Source organism: Alosa pseudoharengus, unplaced genomic scaffold (genome assembly GCF_046254945.1).
Source record: "Alosa pseudoharengus isolate Yale_2024_CS ecotype anadromous, Long Island Sound unplaced genomic scaffold, YU_APseudo_1.1 YU_APseudo_1.1_scf_15, whole genome shotgun sequence".
Taxonomy (NCBI): domain Eukaryota; kingdom Metazoa; phylum Chordata; class Actinopteri; order Clupeiformes; family Clupeidae; genus Alosa; species Alosa pseudoharengus.
In genome coordinates, this window is record NW_027468620.1 from 16,161,253 (window position 1) to 16,178,752 (window position 17,500).

General features: G+C 48.9%; 1 protein-coding gene across 1 annotated transcript in view; it reads right to left on the reverse strand.

Annotated features, from left to right (window-relative positions):
- LOC143124774 (fibroblast growth factor receptor 2-like) overlaps positions 1-10,309 on the reverse strand; it is a 38,587-nt gene extending 28,278 nt beyond the window's left edge. Inside the window, exons 1-4 of the mRNA XM_076286480.1 lie at positions 9,571-10,309; positions 6,645-7,140; positions 5,910-5,966; positions 41-151 (exon numbers count right to left, since the gene is read on the reverse strand). Of these exons, the coding sequence (XP_076142595.1) occupies positions 41-151; positions 5,910-5,966; positions 6,645-7,064 (588 nt within the window). The 5' untranslated portion in view covers positions 7,065-7,140; positions 9,571-10,309. The remainder of the gene's footprint in view (positions 1-40; positions 152-5,909; positions 5,967-6,644; positions 7,141-9,570) is intronic.
- Positions 10,310-17,500: the final 7,191 nt, after the last annotated feature.

The window sequence follows — 17,500 nt, forward strand, 5'->3', positions numbered from 1 at the left end:
AGAGAGATACACACACACACACAAACACACACACACAAACTATCAGTTTCAGCTCATCGGGGGAGCGCTTCAATGATGAACTCATCTCAGGGCCTCGGCGTGGTGACTGGCGGTCATTATCGTCCTTGCTGGCAGGTGTGACAGCCGCGGTCTGCCTCCGCCAGAGAGCACCACACCGTACACACCGCGCCCTCCCGCCGTTCTCATTTGCGCCTCCGCGGCAACGGGTAATTACAGCGTGCCGTGGTGGCGAGACACGCCATCCATCCCATCTCACAGCGATAATGGACAGGCCATCTGTCCTCCACTCTGGCTGCAGGGCTGTCTGTCTGTCTGTCTGTCTGTCTGTCTTCTTTTTGGTGTTCTCTTAGTTCTCTGAGCCATCAGTTTATCTGCTTGGTCTGCTTGCCACTTACAAGACCTGAGACCTAAGAGATCTTTCTTTAATCTCTTTCTGTCTCTCTCTCTCTCTCTTTCTCTCACACACACACACACACACACACACACACTAAACCCTTGCCATCACAATTTACATTTCCACTGACTTCCACACACTCTCTCTCTCTCTCTCTCTCTCTCTCTCTCTCTCTCTCTCTCTCTCTCTCTCTCTCTCTCTCTCTCTCTCTCTCTCTCTCTCTCTCTCTCTCTCTCTCTCTCTCTCTCTCTCTCTCTCTCTCTCTCTCTCCATTCTCTCCCCTCTTTATCTCTCTCTCTGTTTCCCAGCCCCAGCTCTCACCCCTGCGACTCCTCTGTGGCCTGGTGCCTTTCTTCTGCCCCCTCTCCCAGCCTTTCACATTCAAATGCCCCCACAGGCTTTATTGTCATGACAATAGCATGACCCGCCACAGAGCACATGGCTCTGGAGCGCCAACCCCCCCGGCAACAGGCCACTGGTGGAAGGTTCTGGTGCTCCGTCACCGTGCACGCATCTCATTTGGGACGCCCTTCGGAAAAACAACACAAACACAAAACTTGCCGGGAGAGCTTGTCCTCGAAATATATAGTACCTCCCCTCTCCAGCTCCAGCCACCCCTGACCTGACAGTGGCCAGGGATGGGAAACCCTGTTTGGAACGACTGGGGTGCTTTGAGAGCCGTGCAACGTGAGGGGCTTTGGCTCTGGCAGAGGGAGCGGAGCAGTAATAAGAACCTCGTGTCTCTCTTTTAAAAATGTGGCTGAGCGATGGCCGTCAGCACAGAAAATCCACCGACACACACACACACACACACACACACACACACACACACACACACGTTCCACCCAAGCAAGGAAACAAACCGCCGCTGATGATGAGATTTATGAGTCTCCAGCATGCGTACACAACACATCACAAAACCCCTCCGAAATAAACAATCCAACAATCCACCAATTAAAGTCACTCCAGTGTGGTGCTGCGCGGTGTGACGCTACATCGGGGAACGATGCACGGAACACAAAACGCGTGAGCTGCGTCTGCACTGTGTCGGTGCGCTCCCAACCTCCGTCTTGTTATCCCACCAGACGGCTACACAACACTGGCCAGGCCTTCAGCAGCACTGCAGCTGTGCTGTGAGAGGGACACTGAGCCTAGCGGAGCTAGCGCAATACACTGTCACTCTGTTTGCAGTTTGTACCAAACGTGATTGTTGCTGAGCAGAGACTGTCCACACACTATCTATAGCACAGTGTTATTGCTCTGAATAGTAGTTTACAAGCTGAGGGGAGATACTGCTTACTGTATACAGTAGCATTCTCTATCTGATACAGGGAAACGCTCGAGCCAATTGCTCTATGCCTAAAGGAGGGTAAGTGTAACATAGTGACCAAGAGCAGGTTGCAGTTGCAGTTCCTTCATGAATTTCCCCTGGGGATCAATAAAGTATCTATCTATCTATCTATCTATCTAGTTCCAAGAGTGGACTGTGAGTTTGTTTAGTGGGAGAGTTCAGGTGTGTGTGGCAGCGGCCAACGCTAAGGACACGTCACAGTGGCCAGGTGTTAGCCGAGGTATTTCAGCAATCAGCTCGGGCATTTCCCGATAGAGTGGCCGTTTGAGATAGCAGTAAAAACTCTCTTACTAATAACACCAGAACAATAAAAACTCCCAGGTCCTCTTGTCGTCAAGACAATAACAAGACAAAAGAGATCATGCACACACACAAGTTACACACACACACACACACACACACACACACACACACACACACACACACACACACACACACACAGACATAGGACATAGGTGTATGCACTAGCCCACAACCACCCACACACTCACACATGAGTGCAAGAAAACACAAACATGTGCACGCACTTAAGATGACAATTCAGGGAGCTGCCACTGTGCATGCGGTGTGGCCTGTGGCCTGTCTCTAGGAATGTCTTTCCCAACACTACTGGTGCTACAGGTTTTAGATGAGCTCACAGCCTCACACACCCCTCTCACAGCACGCTCTGGGCTTCACAATGGGAGGAGGACCAGATTTATAAGAGAGAGAGAGAGAGAGAGAGAGAGGGGGGGAGAGAAGGTGGGGGTGGGGGGGTGAGGAAAGAGGGGCGAGAAAAGAAACAGAGAGAGAGAAAACAAGAGAAAGAGAGAGACAGAGAGACAGAGGTCCTGAAGAAGTAGAAGGCAGAGCAACAAGTGAAGCGGTGGGAACAAGGGGGATTAGGCCGGCTAGCGGCTAAGATCCTCCCATGACAGGAGCACGCAGGGAACTTTAGCCCCGCACTAAAGCCCCCTCTGCCCCGGCCGCCGGGACTCAGTGGGGCAAAAGCAGGCCACAGCACCCTCTCCCATGACAAAGACAAACAAATGCGATCTCCAGAACAATGCCTCAATTTCATCCAAGCTTGTGTGGGTACGCATTTTTTAAAACACAGGGTTGGCTTGAACCAAGCCAAACAATTGCATGTACCCTGTCCATAGAGGGTCTGGGAGAAAACAGCCAGAGGGGTCGAAGTAGAGAGAGAGAGAGAGCAAGAAAGAAAGGAAGGAGAGAGAGAAGATTACGAGGAGGGTTGAACAATATTTGCATTGCCCTTATCCACCTCATCACTAAACAATACCTAACCCTTACATAAATGCCTAAACCCAAACAGCAAGCGAAACTGTAGTCAAGGAACAACACATTCCACGCCATAATTAATTTTATTATCGTTCATTATTGCTGTGTAATCACATCTTCAATCTGCTTGGTGGCGAAGCATAATGCACTTAAGCCACACAGCTGGCCGCAGGGCAACAATAGCTTCCTTGTGCTTGTTTTCTTTTTTTCCCCGTCCTCGTCTCTCTTTTCTCCCTCTCACGGCTCCTCCACTGATACCTGTGCAAGGAGTAAACAGACCCGCCAAATCACATCCAGCGACCTGCAACCCTCGCCATTCTTCCGGCATAGAGGGCGACGCTGATATGCAATCTGCGCACAATTACCTCTCCCAAAAGACACTGCCTTCTGCCCCTAGGGGCAGTTCTTGCATAGAGGGTGGGGGGTGTGTGTGTGTGTGTGTGTGTGTGTGTGTGTGTGTGTGTGTGTGTGTGTGTGTGTGTGTGTGTGTGTGTGTGTGTGTGTGTGTGTGTGTGTGTGTGTGTGTGTGGAGGGGGTATTGTAGTCCACCCCTGTGGGGAGGAGGGGAGGGGGGATAGTTCTGACTGTGAAAAGGGCAGGCAGGTTTTCTCTCCTCAGGGGCAGGTGGCCGCCTTTGTCGGTGACAGGGGCCAAAGCCCAGCGGTGGTCCAAGCACCTGGGGTGATCGTGCTAACTACACAGGGCTCTCACTAACGCTCCACAACACTACCAGCCAGCTAACTGAGAGAAAGAGAGAGAGCATTCAAAATGATACTCTCGCTATCGTTGCTAGCTATCAACGCTAACCATAGGGTTACAAGTCATTTCAGGCCCGCAGGCAGGTAGGCAGGGGCCGGTCAGCTTTAATCTCAGTGAGGGGGGTCAACAGACACAGAGGCCCGGAGTCTCAACCTGCCGCTGGGGGGCAATACACAAACTTAGCCGGGCTCAGGGTCGCAGGTGAAGAGAGCGGCTACTGCCGATGATATCACCTCTCTCTCTCTTTCTTCACACAAACATGTGTTGGGCCTTGACTCAGCGTACTAATCTCTTTCTCTCTCTCTCTCTCTCTCTCTTTCTTTCTTTCTTTCTTTATTTCCCTCTACCTCAAGCTCTCTGGCTTTGGTAGCTGAGGTGGTGGCTTAAGCCGCCCCACTTGGGGACACACCTGTCGCTCCAAGCGGACCGCCACCCTTCTGCACTCTGCCCCCACTCCAACAACAACTGCACCTTTCCTCATGCCTCCTCTCCTCCCCTCTCCTCTCCTCTCCTCTCCTCTCCTCTCCTCTCCTCTCCTCTCCTCTCCTCTCCCCTCTCCTCTCCTCTCCTCTCCTCACCTCTCCTCCCCTCTCCTCCCCTCTCCTCTCCTCTCCTCTCCTCTCCTCTCCTCTCTTCTCCTCTCCTCTCCTCTCCTCTCCTCTCCTCTCTTCTCTTCTCTTCTCTTCTCTTCTCCTCTCCTCTCCTCTCCTCTCCTCTCCACTCCTCCCCTCCCCTCTCCTCCCCTCTCCTCTCCTCCGGCCTGATTCAGCCACTTAATCCCCAGGCCTCGTCCCATGATCACCCTGTTCCCACACTATCAAATCCCGTCATATGACAAGAGAAAGTATGCACAAATCTGCTTAAAACGCGTCCACAACAAACCACAGACAGAAAGAGAGAGAGAGAGAAGGGGGGGGGGGGATATGAAGACCTCATCCACATCCTCTTCCATTGCTTTCACATGAGACTTTCAGCTGTGTGCACTAAACCATTCAGAGTGAAAGTCAGACAATGAGACAGAGACTAAAGGTGGAACAGACAAAAAAAAAGGGAGAGAAAGAGAGAGATAGAGAGAGAGTGAGAGAAAGAGAGTGAAGAGGGAGATAAAGAGAGAGATAGAGAGAGAAAGAGAGAGTGATGGGGGGGGCAGAAAAGAAGACGGAGCCCTCTTAGTCAGAGTCGAGATGTCTATCACCGGCTACTTGGCCAAAAAAACAGGGATACCCCATGTGGACATGCATGGCCAGCTCATAGCCTCTGGGCCAAAGGGCAGAAGATGCGGAGTGTGAGGGGGAGGGGAGGGAGAGGACAGGACAGGAGAGGGGGAGGCTTTCAGGGACTGTGTCAGCTCTCCTTATAATTAGCAAACTGATTAAAGCCAAAGGAACAAAAGCCACCTTGCCCAAGATGGTCACGTCATATCAGCCTGCAGCTGGCCTTAAGACACTGTGTGTGACCGGAGAGGGGAGGGGGGACAGACGTCAAAACGGAAAATTCCAACAGCAGAAGCTATAAATACAGAAAGGGAAGGTATCTAGCAGGGACTTACACATGTGACTTCCATGAAAAGATTTCTCACACTTTCAGACTCAGGTTTTTAAGAGTCTTCGATAGAACCTTTCAAGAGCTCCATATAACGTAACCTTGCGCACTCTTGAAACTGTTTCAAACTTTTGAAGACATGTCTGTTTTTTTTTTTACTTTCCTCACGAGTCTTGGAACAGGGACATGGGCGAACCACATCCCGTTTAGAGTGAGGAGAGAGAGAGAGAGGGAGAAGAAACAGAAACAGACCAGAGAGACATGTAAAGTTTCCCCTTTCATATTCACACCCACACACACACACACACACACACAGAAAGGGTTTATTTTAGCCCAAACAAACCGAATGGGCTGGCCCGGGCATACACACACACCGACTCGCCGGATCTGTGTGTGGTCCGTGGCTCATGAGAGACTGACAACTCACACCAAAAAAAAAAGAAGAAGAGAGGAGAGAAGAGGAAAGAAGAAATGTGAGAGAGGGAGAGAAAGAGTGGGAGAGAGCACATCCTTGCCTACAAAGCACTTTGGTCAACTAGCATTTTCCACACGGGCGCTAACCGAGGGGGAACCATGGAGGTCGGTGCGATCCCAGCTCAGGGTGGCCTCAGAGTGCTGCTGGGAGTGTGGAGCGAAGGATGCACCCCTTCAACGCACACCTTCCACTGACGAGCAGAGCCCGGGGATTGTGCTAAGCTTTACCACTCCACAAGCTCTCTCTATCCATCCACCCATCCCTCCTTCTCTCATTGTCTCTTTCCCTTCCCACACACCTCATCTTCACCACCTCTGCCTCTCTCTCTCTCTTTCTCTCCTTCTCTCTTTCTCTCTCTCTCTCTCTCTCTCTCTCTCTGTAATCTGTTCCTCTAGAGTGCTCTCCAACTTGTCTACTCACATAAATAAATGCGCTGGAGCTTTTGAAAGCGGACCAAAACCAGACACCTTACAGTACGCTAATGACTTTGCAGAGTGTGTACTCGGTTTGGGTTTTGCGACCGCTACTTCCTCTAGCTCCTCTGACTCCAAACCTCCATCCAACACATACACATACACATACACATACACATACACATACACATACACACACACACACACACACACACACACACACACACACACACACACACACACACACACATCATCCACCCACCCCATCGCTTCTCAACCCCAGGAAAATGTTTGCGCTTGTGTAAATAGTTTAGCAGTGGATGTGGGCAGGCGCAGTCGGGGCACATTTCAGTGTAAACACTCGCTTGAAAAAGGGAAGCGCCACCATCACACACACACACACACACACACACACACACACACACACGCAACGGGGAAACAAATCATAGCGGCAATTCCTCCACTCTGTGGTAGAACCCTGTGAGCCAGGGGACTAGAGTTGGATGAGAGGACCCAGAACCTGGTCAGTTGCCCCCCCACCCCAAAAAAATCAGACATTTCAACCTGGAGCTTTCTCTTCCCCGTTCCCCAAGCCCTGTCCTCCATCCCACCAGACCAGATAGAGCTGCCGGACGGACCCTCACCTTCAGGCTCCAGCGTGGCCTCCTCTTCCTCTGCCGCGTGGAAGGGCGGCCGTGCCATGGAGCCGGTGCCCAGGGACAGGAGGAGCACTGCCAGCAACCACGCCCATCCGGCGGACATCCCGTTAATGGAGGGTGCGTCTACCCATGACCCCCTCTTCGGCCTCCCCCTGGACACTGATCCCATCTGAGGAACTCCACCCGAACATGAACTGCAGGAGGTCTGGCCTGTCACTCACAGGAATTTCCTCCAATCACCTGGACTGAGGAGGAGAACAGTGGGAGGGGCATGGATAGCAAAGGGGGGAATGGGTCGAGAAAGGTTTTAATCAGGGATGAGCGAAGAAAGTGAACGAGTGATGAGGGCGGGGGACAGTGAAGAAGGAGAAGAGAGGAGAAGAGAGAGAAGCCGCAGCAAAGAATTGGTAGCAGCAAGGGGAAGAGAGGAGAACAGACAAAATGGATAAAAGGACATATGGTTACTTTTTTGTACTGCTAAACAAAATAATGATGATCAACAGGTCTGAGTGTACAAATATGTATATGGTAAATCACGATACAGAACCACGTTTCATAACCATTAGAGTTGCATTGCGCAACACAACACATAATGATAATGAGTTGAGCAATTCTAAGAATAGACATCTAAGACTAGATGTGTCAGTGTTGATATAGAGATAGGTAAGAGAAAAGACAATGAGCATGTGTCAAAATGCAGAAGAACAAGCCATGATATAGACATGATACAGACTTGCTGCCATGCTCATAGAATAATGGGTAGGCTACACCGGACTTTCTAAATGGTAATAACTTAGCAAGCAATTATATCAGACTCCAGGCTTTTTTATACCTTCAATCTCAAACCCCTGGTCAATAATAGGAGTACATCTTAAGAATAAGAACAATAAGAATATTTAGGCCTGGCATTCTGATGTGCACAGCTCTTTCAATTACTTGGAGAATAATATTCTTTGAAACTTATCTTCATCTTGCATCCCTATATTGCATTTTTGTATTACTGTTAACTATCCTATATCTAATCTTACCAACAGGCTACGCTATGAGAAAGCAATAAACATTTTTCAAATTTCAGCTTATATGAAATCGACACTGGGCACGGCTCGTGGGATGGAAATTTGCACAAAAAATGTGTTTCCACTTGATATCTTGTTTCATTGGGACAGTTTCACGGACCAGTGAGACACTTCAAGCACTACGACCCCGAACTCACGAACTTTAAATGGCTGTATGCCTTTAGTGCTCTGTAGGATCACCTATCTGTGTGCCGCACTAGTCCCACCAACCCATCCGAGTCATGATGAGCGGTAGACACACAGCTGGCTCTCCAGTGATCTTGGGTCACAATATCAAGTATAGCCAACACGATACATTTTGTTTCGCTTCAAGTTCAGCATTGGACAGATCATGAACTTAGGGATGGAGCTAATGAAAGCCAAAGATTGCACGAAGGTTAGTTGACGGCTTTAGTAGACATTTTAAGCGCGAGTTTCTTATGCATTTTTTCATTACGTCAGCCTCGCCCAAATTGATCTAAATTATAGCGTGCCCTGTGCCGACACATAAAATCATTTTAGCCTACGGCAAACAGGCATGTCCTGAATGTTATCGAGAGTAGCCTATACATGACATGATGTCGGTGGTTATTAGTAATGAATGAATGTCAAAGAATCTGCAGAAGTCTTGCACAGTTTCAAGCACAAGCAGAGTGTTGGGCAGTAAAACCGGCTACCGAAATTTATTTTACTTTCTCTTTTTTCTAGCCTACAAGAAATTGTATCTGTGTATACCCCTGTGACGCCTGTATGGTAAATCTGAAGATGTGATTGTCTCTATTCAGATTGAAATGAGTTTGCTTTAATGACAATGGCTGCACAGCGAGGAACGCTCTAAGATTTACAGTTTTATTGAAAAAGGCGTCTGCAATCTCGCGTAATTGCCCCTGATCGGCGCAGCAGAGCTTGGACTACTAAACAAGTGTTAATTACTAAAATCACAATCATTAATGAGCACGCATCGATAATGAGCCCTGCATCCTTTAAATTGCTAAAGATAGCTGTGTGAATTTAGGTACACAGCACAATACAGTAAAATAAGGAGCGTACAATTAAAAAGGTAATTTGATGCAAATTAGCAGGTAATGATTACACGTTACTTTCAATAAACTCATTGACCAGTTGTTGAGACAGCAAGTTAAAATATTTACTCTCTATATCATCCAAAAGTCTAGAATTGATTAAACTGAAGTATAATAACAATTAAAAATGTAATTCTTTAAAATCCTACAGGCCCTGGAAATGCAGTGCTTTGTAGGGTATTTAGCCACGGTTAAAAAAAAAACCTATAGGCTACCCTACTCCATTTTACAAAACATTTATATAATTTACAATTAAATTAAACCTTGCCAAATGCCCAATGAAGCTGAAGCTGTTACAAGAAAACATATTTATAAAGAAGAGGAAGACATTGGACAATTCGTGGGTCGAACGGGGAGAAGAAAAATAGGGTAGAATACCTAAGCTTTACGCAATATTTTGCAGAAGTCATCTCACATACGTGTCAGGCAAAAATCTAATAAGCACGCTGTGCTAGGAAAACCTCGACTAAAGTAACTTTTTGCATCTGTGCCCCGTATCAAATTCATCCAAAAACAAACTCCAGAGAAAAATACCTACCTCGGCGGACCAAACACTTTCGGGACGCGATCCGCATGCACTGAGGGAGCCAGGCGAGTGCATGGGCCGGATCGCAAGAAGAATGTGTGTAGTCCCGACGGGGCGACGTCTCCCCAACTGCAACAAAAATGCCAAGCAACGAATTCTTAACTCCCAAAAAATCCGCGGAGTTGAACGCCTCAAATCACGACAGAACAACGCAGGAATTCCGAAAGCCTCTCATGATAAGTGTGCCGCATGAATCCTGGAATGTTGTGTAAATCCCAGACAGTTTGAAAAACATACGTCCGCGGAACTTTTTATCCTCTTCACCAATCACCAAAAGTTGTCAAATTCCCTGGTTCTGCAGGCTTCATCTAAAACGAGAAGATACGCAGCCTCGGACAGACAAATGTGTTGGGCAAAAGAGCGAGTACAAGTCCTCCTAAACAAACCCAGAATCCACAAACTTCGAGGATTCCTTACGGCAGATCGTCTACCCCTCCGAGAATCCTGAGTTCTGTTCTCAGACGCTTTGTCAGGTTTACTGACTTTTTTCCTCGTCTTACGTCCCCACTCACTCTCCCTCCAACCCCCGCGAGTGTCACTCCCCCCTGAAATCCGAGCTGTTTCCTGACTATACTCTTTCGACTCTGCCTTTCTCCGCCAATCACAAGTCCTGGTTCCGCAGCTTTCCGCAGTGCTTCTACCAGAGCCCGAGTGTTCGCTCCGAGCGCTCGAATGTAGTGCGCATTTCACTTCACTGCCTGAAAACTTTGTGCGAAACAGGGGTCCTCCTCCCCCAATATCTTGTGTGTCTGGACGATTCTGCTCTCGCTAACAACGCCGCCTAGTGGAGAAAAATACCAATGAGGGAACTAATAGGTAGACTGACGCTGTTATTGAAGCACGTTTAGCACTTCTGCTACTGCTCTGTTGTTATTACGGTGTTATTAACATATCATTTGTATGCTCATTGCACACGCATTGACTTGGTGTGTTAAACGGTTATTTCTTCATTCAGGTTTTTGTCCTGAAGATATCTGCAAATGTTAAAGTTGAAGTTGTGCAGTAGATATACAAGATCCAATGTATCTTGTGTTCTCTGGGTTTGACGCATGGTGGGGTGCAAAATGCCCAGTTTAGCATTCTTTGCCCTGCTGTGGTTCTCTGGGCTGTTTTTGCAGGCTGTTCCACAACTAGGCACATCCAAACCCCCTCTCTCTCCCCAACTCTCACTGCCCCCCCCCCCACCACCACCACCACCCCAGTGACCCCAAAACAGTGGACACACAAGAGGCCCCCCACAGCTCCCCTCTCTATCAACCTCTCCCTTTCCCTTGCTCTCTCTCTTTCTCTCTCTTGCATTGGACAGGGCCTTTTGAAGGACCCTCTGAAAGTGAATGAGAGTGAGTGAGAGAGAGAGAGAAGGAGAGAGAGATGGATGCGGGATGGAGGTGAGAGAAGCAGGCAGGGGGAGTGTGGCTAATCTCTGAGCTCTTGTCTTTCTCCGTCTGAGCGCGAGGAGGGTGGCGGGAGGCCCCTCCTCCCCAGCAAGCGAGGGAGAAACGCACCCATTCATCCCGGAGAAGGAGGCAGCGAATCCGACTGCTAATGCAGCTGGAAGGCTTATTCTGTGAATGGAACTCTCTATCATTGGTACTCCCCCTCCCTGCTCTCTCTCTCTCTCTCTTTCTCTCTCTCTCCCCCTCTCTCTCTCCTGTTCGCTGTTTTTCATTTGTCCTCAGTGAAGCCGTCAGGGACCTTGAAAAAGGTGACAGCTTGGGCCAGGACGGTGTGAAAGCCAAATAAAGAGGGCAGGAGAGCTGGATCCTGCCCTTCGGAAGAATGGAGGGAATAAAGCGGGCTTTCTGTCGTGCCGGGTGCCCATCTCTCAGGCCCGGCCACACTTTAACATTGACGCTTTTTCCCACCTCTGCAAAGGCACTTCCCAGAAAGAGCCCACATTCAGACAGCTTGCAGGCTTTCAGTAGCCATCACACAGGTCATCACTCTCTCATCTCTTTCTCTCTCTCTCTCTCTCTCTCTCTCTCTCCCTCTCTCTTTCGCTCTCTCTCTCTCTCAGCCACACTATTTCTCTCACAGTTTCCGTGTCTCACAGAGTTCATCTCTTTTCACTGCACTGACAGACTGTAGATCTTACAGTCTACCACATGTCAACCAAATGAATGAATAACTGAGATGGTGCTAGTCTGGGATGAGTCATTGAAATCTTCAAAACCAAAACTCTTTGTATTGGTCACTCTGTACAGTCCACAGCATTCCAGTTCACAAACATCTGAACACAAGATTCCGAACAAACTCCCACGCCTCATATACGCAGGGGACTGGAACCCAGTGATCCACAACAACATATACACACACACATACACACACACACACACACACACACACACATGCACACACACACACACACACACACACACACACATACACGCGCGCACGTACACACACACATACACGTGTGTACACACACACTCATGTATAGACGTGCACGCACACGCGCGCACACACCCACACACACAGACACACACAGGTTAAAATCAGTCCTAACCACCGCACTCCCAGCCCACTGGAGCCTGCTCCTGGCTGCCGGCTGACTCTGAATGAGGCTAATGATGATTAAAGCGCTGACTCCTGCTGTTATGCTAATCCCGCCGTTTTGGTGTGAGCTAATCAACAGCTGGGTGTTACCCGCCTCTGCTCTCCGCCAGGCTGCCTAATTCAATCACATTAGCCAGCCGCCATTTGCTGTTTTTCTCTCTGTTTTTCTTTTTTATTTGTCATGCTTGTGAAATAACACGGTTGTGAGGTTGTGTTTGGTTTTGAGGAGGAGTGCATCTGCTCACAGTCAGCTCTGGTCTCTCACAAAACATATTCCATTCATTTACTTGTGCTTGTTTTTGTTGCTGTTGTTGTTTTATTTCCTCTGGAGAAATAGAAAGATGTGAGAGAGCAGACAATAACCGGATTCGGTCAACAACCCCCCCCCCCCCCCCCCCCCACGTACCCCTGATAGAATCCCATTAAACGCTCACATCCCTCCATAAAAGCTCACTGTAAAGACACTCATTGCCACATTTATGGAGCAGTGAGGGAGCAGAGACTCCACCACATAATATGGGAGTCCCAGCATGCCGTGTGCTGGTATGGGACATTATAGTAATGACAAACGGTGGAAGTGGAGGGGGCCAGCACTGCCAGATGCCTCTGGTGCGCCGAGCCCCAGCCGTGGGCTATTGCAGTAGCAGTGGCAGGCGGTGGTGGAGGCAGTGGCTGTGTTAGTGGTCCCAGTTGCTCCATATGACTTTAGCGTGGCTGTGGCGGTGGTGGCTTTTTTGGGCTGCCGTCAGTCAGCCGTTATACAAGGGCTCCTTTTACTGGGGATGGCAGCGGGACCGTCCGCCAATATTGCCCCGAAGCTTGGCAGGCCCCGGCGAAACCACCGCTCCTGCGACGTCTTTTTCACCAGCTGTGCGTGTGGGATTGAGACAAGACAATCCAAACATAGGGATTTTTTGAGGGAGACGCGGGCTGTCTTCGGCTCCTAATAAAGACCGAATGGTTAAGCAGACATGTAATTGCTGGGAGTTTATGCGCCACGGTGTTTGTTTGCTCGGGCATTACCAACGTAGCCTCTGGTCTTGTAACATTAACGATTCACGACTATTGCTCTGTTTCCATCCAAATTCCTGCAGATGTACCTATTGAGGTCAGAAAGTTAACAAGGACGAGGGTTTTAGTGGGAATGCACAGCTAAGGGGGGCTCATTGCACTTGGCTTCGCTGAACTAAACCTGGAGGTTGCATCAGGCTGAGATTAATGTCTGCATCAAAAGCTCTGCCAAGGACACTCTGCTGAAAGGCTGCATGTTTGAACGGTGTGCATTTGTCACCTTCCCTCAGCGATCCATCAGAGCTGATGTGGGTCATATATAGTAGTGCATGCTTGTGCTTATGAACGGGTAAGTGTGTGTGTGTGTGTGTGTGTGTGTGTGTGTGTGTGTGTGTGTGTGTGTGTGTACGTTTGTGTATCCGTGAGTGTGAATGTATCGTGCATTTATTAAATTATGGCTGTGTGTCTGTCTGTGGGTTTGTGTGCATGATGCGAACAAATGCTACAGATCCTATTGTTAAGCCCCTGGCCAGCTGTGCTGCCAGACAAGAGCAAATGACCAGTGGATATGTGTGTGTATGAGAGAGAGAGAGAGAGAGAGTGTGTATTTGTGTGTGTGTGTGTGTGGGGGGTGCGGTGGCTGAGCCATCAGTGAGTATCTGGCTCCAATCGTCCACTGTAGCTTGAGGAGATAACGCCACACAATCCCACCTAATGCATCCGGAATGTGAGCGGCACCAGAGAAGAGCAGAGGCCACTGTGTGGACAATTAGGCTGTCTGAGGACGCCGCCTCTTCCCACTCGGGACGGAAGCCAAGGCTATAGATAGAGACGATTTCTCTAGAACACTCTCCCCTCTCTCCATGCAATAGTGGCTGCCATGAGATTAATGATATCTGTATCCAGAGGAGATCCATAGGATGGGTTATTAAAGTCGAGGGTCAGGAGTGTAGCTCTGTGTATCTCTGTGCTGTCAGCATCATGATTGGTATTTAGAGCACTGAGGGAATAAAGCTGGGAGGTAAAAGTAGAAATCTTCCTGTCTCTCAGCAATGCAGACTTAAGTACGTGATCACCCAAGTCACACACACACACGCACAAGCACAAACACACACACGCACACAAAAAGATACATCAAACATTTCTCCCTGGCCTCTGTCTTTCGTGCTCTCTCTCTCTCTCTCTCTCTCTCTCTCTGAGTGTCCCTGCCCCCCCACCCCCTGACCCTCGGCCCCGCAAATCTCAGAGTCATAAACGTCAGGCCCCCCTGATGGATGTTCTCCGACTGAGCAAGAGTTCCACATCACTCCCCTCTCCCGCACCTCCCTGGCCAGCACCATCAGTGACCCCTCCCAACCACTCCCATTCCCCCCTCTTACACACACACACAAACACACACACACACACACACACACAGTGGGGTGAAAAACTCTCTCTGTGTAGGGGTGTGAGGCGAGATATAGTGAAGAAGGCAGGCTAGGGCGAGGAGAGCGGATTCCTCGAATGTTTCGGCCAGTGTGCTCCAGAGTGCTTGGAATAGCACACATGCCTAACAACCGGCTTTACTGCAGGAGCCAAGCGCGATGAGACAGAGGGAGACCGAGAGAGAGGGAGACAGAGACGGAGACAGAGAGATGGAGACAGAGAGAGAGAGACAGAGACGGAATGAGTGGTCCATTCCCAGGAGAGAACAGAGGTTGTGGGGAACGGGCCAGGGCGAGAGCCGGACAAATCCCCCCCATGTGTCACGGTTGCCCAGTAAGACACACACAAGCCAAAGCATGTCAGACAAGTCACTTAACTGGACTCCTGTCATTCCCAAACTCTTTATATATACGATACATAGTCTACAGTATCCCTCACAGCACCATGGCCTTTATGGTCACATTCATCTCACTAAGGAGACTTTGTGCACATCCCAGGTGTCAAGTTTCTTTATGAAAAAAGTTCGCACACTCCTTGGTACTCCTTTTTGAGTTTATTTTCTCATTTGGCTGATGACGTTTCGACCTTGCGGTCTTCCTCAGATTCACTTGCAAACACAGGCTTGGTACATAATCTAAATCACCTGTGTAGAGGGGTGGAGTCAGCACATTCACCCCAGTGCCTACCTTTCCATCATAATAATACATAAAACATTTGTAATTCTCCATGTAAGTGCGTCTGAAGTCAACTAAGCAGCCTTGTTTCTACACTTGCTTGTGACGCCTGTTACTGTGAAAGCAGGGCTCTGTATGCATTCACAGAGATTGCAGTGCTGTATCAATTGGTGCCACTATGCAGCTGCAAAGACCCTTGTCACCACAGCGACCCCTACACCCACTAAGTCAGGAGTTCAGGGCTCTCTCCCTGTTCCCCTGGCTGACTCTGTCTTTGGCGGCGCCCTCTCGGCGTTCACTTGATCTCAAGTTGAGCGGATCATTAGCGCTCGCTTACCGAGGGCCACTTCAGGGCCCACTCTCGCTCGGGCTGAGACTCTCGTTGACACATGCATCAGAATATTCATAAAGCTGTCTCCGCTAGTTCTCCTGAGCACCTTTCATCTCCAGGCAGTCATTCAAAATGCAGAAAATATCTCACAGTCACACAGACATTAAGAAGTCGAAGTTTATACACACACACACACACCACCAACACCACACACACACATACACACCACCAACACCACACACACACACACACACATAAAGCGCTTTCAGATATGACTTCAGGAGTATATGCGGAGGTTTGTCAAACGGAGGTCCTACCCTTCGGATGATTCAGATACGATGCTAACCTGCGGACCTTATACGGACCTATGTGTGCATACACGCACATTACAGAATATCCGTGTGGTTGTCGAGTGAGGGGTAGGGGCTTGTAGAGTTCACAAGAGGCGAGATATGACGCAGAATATATGCGGCCGCTGTCACAGCTGCTGTTTGTTTACAAAGTGTATGCATTATGTAGGCTAAAGAAGAAAAATCTATTGTGCGTAGGCTAATACTTGAAGTAGTCACGTAAGTGTGCACTTGAAATTGACGTACATTTGTGCTTTGAATAAACACATTTATCTGTTTTCAACCTATGTAGCAGAATTACTTGGCTATGGAACCCCAAATCTGGTTTGCGTTGGAGAGCATGCACAAACTTTATGGTAGCCTACCAGCCAATTCAGTAGGCTAACTCAAGACTTCAAGGCCATCATATACAACGTTTTTAAGCAACAAACAAAATACTAACATAACAGTGAAGTGGTTCGTTTTTCCATGGTTTATTTTGCCAAAAGTGTCCCCATGTGTCTATTGCATTTACGTAAGGAGCTTGGAACAAAGTTGGGTTTTCTTCGATTTCATTTTCAACATTTTCAACAAATATCATCGAGCTCATCAGTGGTCATGAGAAGGCTATCAATGAACAGAAAACCGACCGTGTCGACCAATTTATTAAATACTCCTGTTATTGTCGTCAACGACGTCGCTGTAGGCTACTGCCTTTTCAGCGCCTTCTGCTTATGATGATTTGGTCTTTTGAATTTCATTTGGCCTTGCGATGCAGTTGTAGGCTACATAAACGTGTATCTTGCCGTTCCCTCGATGTGTTCTATCACAAGGCTGTCTGCCCTCATGGACAGTAGCTCCGTGATGTCTGCATCTTTCCAGGTCGGAGATTTTCTGGACAGCACTAGCCTAATCCACTCCATAATAACACTGGCATTTAAGTCAGATTTAACCACATGGACGCACGAAAGAAACGTCACCGACACGCCCTCTGAAGGTGTGAATTTTAACCGCATGTTCTACGCTTCGTTCAGACATAGTACATTTACATAATGTCCGGAGGAAATACTAGGGGGGGAGTAGTAGAACAACCGGCTAAATTCGGACTTCCATATTACCGGTTATGTCGTTCAGATATACGGCCCCACCGTTTAACATCCGCAGAACCTCCGGTCTTACACGTATGTCTGAAAGCGCTTATACACACCACCAACACCACACACACACGCCACCAACACCACACAAACACACACGCACACACACACACACCACCAACACCACACACACACACGCACACACACAGACACCACCAACACCACACACACACACACACTTGCTTTGCAGCGCTCTTAAGCCGCTGGCATGGAGCTGCGTCTGTAACCTGTGCATGCAGCGCTGGCTGAACGTGTGACAAATATTGTGTCATCCTCGTGGCATGCGGGGGCGTGCGTCGCGTACCTCCGAAATGTTGTGACTGCGCGACACGAGCACATTAAAGACGCGTGGAATGCGCATGAGTAGAACCCTGCTCCGGCAGAAGCAACAACACTGACGGA